Source organism: Schistocerca gregaria, chromosome X, assembly GCF_023897955.1.
Source record: "Schistocerca gregaria isolate iqSchGreg1 chromosome X, iqSchGreg1.2, whole genome shotgun sequence".
Classification (NCBI taxonomy): domain Eukaryota; kingdom Metazoa; phylum Arthropoda; class Insecta; order Orthoptera; family Acrididae; genus Schistocerca; species Schistocerca gregaria.
Window position 1 is genome coordinate 150,510,116 of NC_064931.1, and position 7,130 is coordinate 150,517,245.

Genomic DNA, 7,130 nt, shown 5'->3' on the forward strand with positions numbered 1-7,130 from the left:
TGAGTGCTTCTAGGTCTGTGTTACTCCATTTCACTACTCCAAATGAGTAGGTTAATATTGGTATAGCAAAGGTATTTATAGCTTTTGTCTTGTTTCTTGCTCTCAATTCTGTTTTCAGTATTTTTGTTAGTCTTTGTCTATATTTTTCTTTTAGTTCTTCTTTAATATTTGTATTATCTATTCCTCTGTGTGTGTTATCTATTGTCTGATAAAATTTCGTTCGGTTTGTGTTGAATTTTCGGTTTTGTTTCCTTCTATTTTCACTTTTTTTTGTATCTTCTAAGTCGTTTGGCCAATGCTTGTAATTTCTGCTTCTTTTCATCTAATTGCTCTGTTGCTTCTTGTCGTGAGATTTTACCTAACCTTTTTCGTTTTTTGTCTGATATTTCATTTCTTATAAATTGTGTTAGCTGTCCGATGTCTTTTCTCAGTTTTTCTATTCTGATCTGTAGCCTGTGTTGCCACGCTGGTTTTGTGGGTTTCTTCTGTGTGTTGGTTTGTTCTGATCTCTGCCTAGTGTGTATATTTAGTGTAGTGAGTGCTCCTATATAAACCAGTAGTTGTAACTCTTCAAAAAGTTGTATTTTCATTTATTTTGTTGTGTTAATAGTTGTTATTGTTGTTTCGACTTGTGGATTATTTGGTGGTCTATGCAATGTTCTATTTGTGCTTGTTCTGGTGGCCATCTTAAGATGTCGTTTTCCTCTGATTGTTTAATTGATGCATGGTGTTCTTTGTTTGTTTTTCTGTGGGATGTTTGAGTCCATTACTATATTTTCTTCTTCTTCTGATTGCACATTATTTTGTACCAGTATTTGAGGTACTTGTTGTTTGATGTTTTCTGATTCTGACTGGGATATCCTGTTTTTCTTATTATTAGACGGATCTGATCAGCTAGTCGTTCTGTTAAAAATTTTAATTCTGGGTATCTGGTAATAAATTTTGTGTATACTTGTGATCTGTATCCAGTTGTGTTGGTTCCTAAGTTTGTTGCTTGGTAATAACAGAACATGAGGTGTCGGTTAACTTCATCTTGACCATCTCATCCTCTGTCTTTGTTTTCCTTCTAGAGTGGTTGCAGGAAGCATATCCTGCAAAACACCTCTGTTTGGATTTAAATCATTTTCCGTGTGGCTAGCAGTGTCGTTACCATTGTGGACGGGCATAGGGTTCAAGCGTCGTCCCCGACCATGGCAGCGCTTGTCCGAGGCTGCATTAGTTCTGTCATGAACCAACTAATCACACTAAAAGGGGGGTTTGCCCTATTAGTGGTTTGTCCTTTTTGCCGCCTTTTACGACTGGCAGAACATACCAGAGGCCTATTCTTTTCCCGGGCCTCTAAGGTTTTCTTCTTCTTCTTCTTCTTCTTCTTCTTCTTATTATTATTATTATTACTACTATGGGCTTCGAAAGCAAAAAAAGTTAGGAAAGAGAGCGATCTGAAAATTAACGTAAACTGTGTGTGTGTGTGTGTGTGTGTGTGTGTGTGTGTGTGTGTGTGTGTGTGTGTGTGGTTTTCTAGTGTTATCGAAACATAGGCAATCAATAAATGGTGTAAGTTTAGAATAGGTATAGTGTTAACTATTTGGCAGTTACTTTGTCAATAAAACAGTTTGTAGTTTTTGATTGTCAGAATATGTTAAAACAATTTCGTAAAATAAAAAAAAAAAAAAAGGTCGCCTTGCGTTGAGGGTCGCCTTGCACTTGGCTAAATGTAGTATTAGACTTGACTGTGAAATACAGAACTGTTTCTAGTTTGCGTTGTCTGCAAAGATCATTATTATTTTGCATATTTTTCATGACAGTATTTAGAATAGTTTTCAGAATTGTTAGATTAGTTCACTAGTTCTGAGGTGTAATGAGTTATTTATTATTTGCTGCAACTGTAATAAAAATAGTAGAAATGGATTTGCAGCCTCAACGGAATTCATCCGCGAATGTTTAGAATAGGCACTCGTTTTTTGTCCCCTCTGTGGAGCAAGTTTACATTATATGTATTATATTTAAACAGTCAAAATGTGAGCAAATTAAGATTGTACACAACAACCAAGTTATAGAAGAAGTTGACTCAGTCAAATTCTTAGGTCTAAAAGTAGATGAAAATTTGAGGTGGCAGGCACACATTGAATACCTTGCAAACAAATTGAGCAGCTTTGCATTTGCAATGCAAATATTATCAACTGCAACGGACATTGACACGCGGAAAGTAGCATATACAAGCTACTTTGAATCCATTATTAGGTATGGTATTGTTTTTTGGGGTAACTCGACAAACATAGTGCGGATACTAAAAATACAGAAAAAAATCATACGAAATATGTGCACTGCCAATCACAAAGAACCATGTCGACCATTATTTAGGAAACTCAAAATATTAACTCTGCCATCCTTATACATATATGAGATTATTATATTTTTGTACTCCAGACGCGACTTATTTGAGGGAAACCATTTTGTCCATTCACATGATACCAGAAACAAAGAAAATTTTATGCTCCCCACCCACCACCTCAGACTGTTTGCCCAGGGACCTCAATACATGGGAATGAAAATTTTCAATAAATTAAAAGGGAACAAGTTGATGCAGATGAATTTAGGTTCACTTAAAAGAAAGCTATATGAGGTACTGACAATGAAGTGTTATTACTCAGTGGATGAATTCATGCAGGACAATCTGGAAATTTGAGCTGGGTACAATGTGTTACATGTTCCAAGAAATATCCTTATAGTGTTGTTATTTATTATAGTGCTATCATTAATTAATGTAAAAATCATTGTAATTGTTTTATAAATTTTTGACATGTCTCCTGTACGCAAACCAAATGGATTGCAAATGTACGTCATGAGATGAATAAAACACAATTCACAATTCACAATTCACCACCCTAAGTGCAATTTTGTTGTCATGAGTTTTTAATTGTTGTATATGGACGGGTGTTTAATTTATTATCTATTTTTTAAATTTATTTTCAGAGTCATGCAGCCTATGTTTTATTTTACATGAGAGAAGGATGTGAGAGTAAGTATAAACAAAAAGTTACCACGACAGACATCAACAGGGAAACTGACTAGGCAGGGCATTCAGAAACCGATGCTAAATCACCAACTTGTGCCTATTTAAGTTTGTGCTAGTAATTTGTATTACAGAGATGTCTGATTAAACTCATTCTACTGTGATAATTATATTTACCAGTATGTATATAAGTATTTATTCTGTGGGTGGGAGTTGTTTTTCAGTGTTTTCAGTATTTGTAAATTATTGTTCAGTGAGTTGATTTCTGGCACAAGTCGAAACAGTTAATGCTATTTTTTAATGTACACTCCTTCACTAAGAAATATTGTGGGTATATCATCCTTCACAAACTTCTGTTGACATGTTTGTGTTGAAGTGAAAAATTTTTGTGTAAGCGTTGTGAAATGGGTTTCTGTACACACACCATAAAGTAGAATTTTGCCTAGTAAACAGGAGGAAACAGCTATGACCAGCGATTTATTAGTACTGCCTTTCCATGAGGATACCTTAAAAAAGGAAGTAAAAAAAAAGATAAAAAAATCAATTCTTGGTGTAACGCATTAGATGTGAAATTTACTAATAATGGATGTTAATTAAACAAAATAAAAATGTTGGTACACAGAAATCAATTCAACACTGCAATGATTAGTCCATTGGTGGTATTGTCTTTGAGATTTGACAACAATTTTTATGTTGTTGTGTAACTTGTTGTCAGAAAACATCATGTGGATACTGATTCTCATCATCTTGGTGTCATTTGTTAACACTACATTTGTGATATGATGTGTGTTGTTAATTTACTGTGTTAGTGTAATATGTAGATTCTATTTATAAATGTGTTTCTGTGTGTTGTCATGCTGCCCACGAGAGGCATAGATATTACAGTACTAGATGAAATATTCATTGTCAAAAACTGTTTTATTCTATACTTTCATTTGTGTTTCCCAGCTTAACTTACAATTCTGTTTACCTTAGTTTCTGTTCTACTTCAACTGTCTTACAACTGGCACTACCTCTCACTTTTGAACTTAATATTCTCCTTGTTGACCAAACTTTGTGAACTTCTGAGAACTTATACTTTTATCATTATTGTGACACCCAGGTTTGATTCCTTGGAGTGTACGTTAATAGGCCTGTACTGTTGATAGGTATTCAGAAGCTAAATTTGTGTACATTCTAAGTCATAGTAGTAGCGCTGAATCAACTCACTTTTCAGAGTTGTGTTTATGTTCTTATCACTTAAGCAGTTATTTTAAACTTATGCGGAAGTAAGACTTCTTACAAATTATAGTGAAAAATAACTGGGCCTGATTATCAGATTTTCAAATTTTGTGGCATTGAATATGTGTATTTTATATAAAAATATGTGAAGATGTGTACTTTCTATAATTATCTGGCTGAACATCTACAAAATTGGAAGTCCTCAATACATTTTCTTAAGTGTACCTGTTGTGCATATAAGCATTTCAGAGTGTAATTTATAAAAATAAAGTAACATTGTACTCGTGTACTGGCCTTTGTCTTGTATCCAAAACCATACTTTCCATTTACTCCTGTGTCAGAATATTAATTGTTATTCATATAAAAAAGTGAACTTTTAGATGTTGAAGAATTATTATGTGACAAAGATACAATGCACTATGCTACAGTGATACCTCTAGGTTATGGCAATCTCATTGTACACTTTGGCACATCCTTTTCAGTGGTTATCAAATAAGACAAGTATTGTAGAAGTGAAATGAAGCTTTATTTAAAATTTATGGTGGTTGTCACATTTATTGATAGAGTTTAATATGCATTTTGCTAGTTGCTCCAGTGAGTTCTGCATTGTTATAAAGACAGTGGCAAGTGGGTCAGTATCCTTCTGTAGACAAGAAAAGTTAAAAATAGAACCAAACTATACACAATAGGATTAAGAGTCTGAATGTTTTATAAGTGATGATCTTTGCCTTGAAAAATTAAAAAATGAAAGGAGTAAGTGAATAATTCTAACTGGACTGTGACAGCACACAACTATGGGATAGTGGTGAAGGACAAGATACAGTAAGCGTTCAAACATCATCTTGGGTTCAAGGTAATTGTCAGTAACAGACTGAAGATGATTACCAAATGTTGCTCACTTTTTAGTGTTGAGCATTTGTTGTTATAATATGCTGATCCTTGAAATAAACTTAAATATACCCTTTAACAGACTAGCTTGAAGAAACATTCCTAGCACATTAACATGAGAGATTTTTGTAAGCATGGATGTATATGTCGCCAAATAAGATGATGATATGGTAAAACGGTGCTGTTATACATAGGATGAGTCAGGTTGTGATTCAGCATTGCATTGTTCTATATATGCTATAGAAAAATAATGAAACAGTGACAATGTTCCATGATAGCTTTATAAATTCTTCTTACTGGCTGTCGTTTTGTAGTGCAGTGTTGTTTTTTGGCTTGCAATGCTATTAATGACAAAAATGCATTTTGTTTTTCATTTTTTCCTGTATCAATGCTTGGCTTGTATAGATTAGTATTGGGGTTATTATCTTTCTCCATTCTTTGGGAGTAATTTACAGCTACAAGAGCCATTGAAGTTTATGTACCATAACAAACATTGCTTACAAAATTTCTGATTTAGGGTGCAAATAGTGTTTTATGTGGTAAACTGTATTAAATGGATGACAGGTGGCCAGCAAAACCACAGCAGAGAATACACAACAGTGTCACTTATGCAGTGGGATGTAACCCATAAATTATAGTACCTCCTCTTACTGTCAAAAGTAATAACCAGCAATGTGAAAAGTAGTAGTCTTACTTCCTTGTGAAAAGGTACACTTGTTGTGGAAGGCGTCTTGTTTTTAATTATGGTAGAATACAAGATATCTGGTGTTCATTGTATCTTTAGTTTTACACAGCTTCCTTGTTCAATAGCCTCTGAAACTGTAAATATTAATTGCAAATTAGCTGTTAGTTTCTACAAGCTTTGGGAAGTTACAATTTTGGCATCTCTCTAAAAAATCACCTCTCTGCGAGGTTGGTTAGCATACCATCAAGCACACCCAAGGACACACTGGCTCGCACTCAACTGTGTTGATGAGAATGGCTACAAACTCAGTGACCTGCAAAACTCCTCTGCCTACCTTTAACACTTTGGCAACCAAGCTAGAGCATAACTAAGGTCTCAGCAATGTTTTCAATAGATTGTTCCCAAGTGTATCTCACGCCATGACTTTTTCAACACACGAGCACCTGTTATTCAAAACCCAAACTAATTTTGTGTAGGAAAAATGTACTGGTCTCTCACTACCAGCCACTTGATAGATGCTACCTTATGTTGTCAGTTTCGAGAATTATTTAAAAAGAAACAGTAGCAAACATAAGAGCTGCTGTCATGACTGAATGAGCCATTTCTGCTTGTTTTGTCGAGAATTTCATGCTTGTACTCATTAGGTTTTTCAGTTTGCTGTAATTCTGCTACAAATATGTCATATTTATTGAGTGAGAAAGAAATTTTGGAAGCTCAAGAAGAAGAAGAAATCAATCATTCTTGATAAGAGTGGGAACAGTCTGAAGAGCATTCTTACTAAGATAAGCTGCAGCCTGTTGCAGTTTTTCTTCATTAATATTGTTCCTCCATATACTGCTGCTGTAATTACAATCTAGTTCTGTTTTGTCTCAATCTCATCTTTTTTTTTTTTACAGATGAATCTTGTAACAAAGCAACATCCAACACAGGTTTTCAAGGTTTGATTGGGAAATATGAGACAATTTACTGGCAAAACAAACAGGAAAGAGAGAGAGAGGAATTAAATATGTTAGCTGCCACTGGGCATTGATTTAAATCTCTGAGGAAAGTTGAAAATATGTGCTGGATCAGGATTCAAACTGCCATCTCCTGCTGGAATCCCAGTTCCGCACAGATTTGCAGCTTTGTCCAGTGACAGTTAATGTCTTGAATTCCTCTGTGTCTTGATTCATAGTGGCTGCAGGATCAAAAATGGTGTCTGTTGTTTCAGATATGTCTGAAAGAACAGACACCACATATATAAACAAGAGAGAAAGAAACTGTTGTTGTCCTAATTGCAGCATACCTCTCTGCATGCCAGAATGCTTCAGATTTTTCCATAAA

At 34.6% G+C, this 7,130-nt stretch overlaps 1 protein-coding gene across 6 annotated transcripts in view; it reads left to right on the top strand.

Moving 5' to 3' along the window:
* Positions 1-4,521, top strand: part of LOC126298839 (ubiquitin carboxyl-terminal hydrolase 15-like) — a 157,545-nt gene extending 153,024 nt beyond the window's left edge. For all 6 annotated transcript variants that reach the window (XM_049990325.1, XM_049990322.1, XM_049990323.1 and 3 more), the window contains exon 17: positions 2,974-4,521. In XM_049990325.1, coding sequence (XP_049846282.1) covers positions 2,974-3,072 — 99 coding nt within the window. In that variant the 3' untranslated portion in view covers positions 3,073-4,521. The remainder of the gene's footprint in view (positions 1-2,973) is intronic.
* Positions 4,522-7,130: the final 2,609 nt, after the last annotated feature.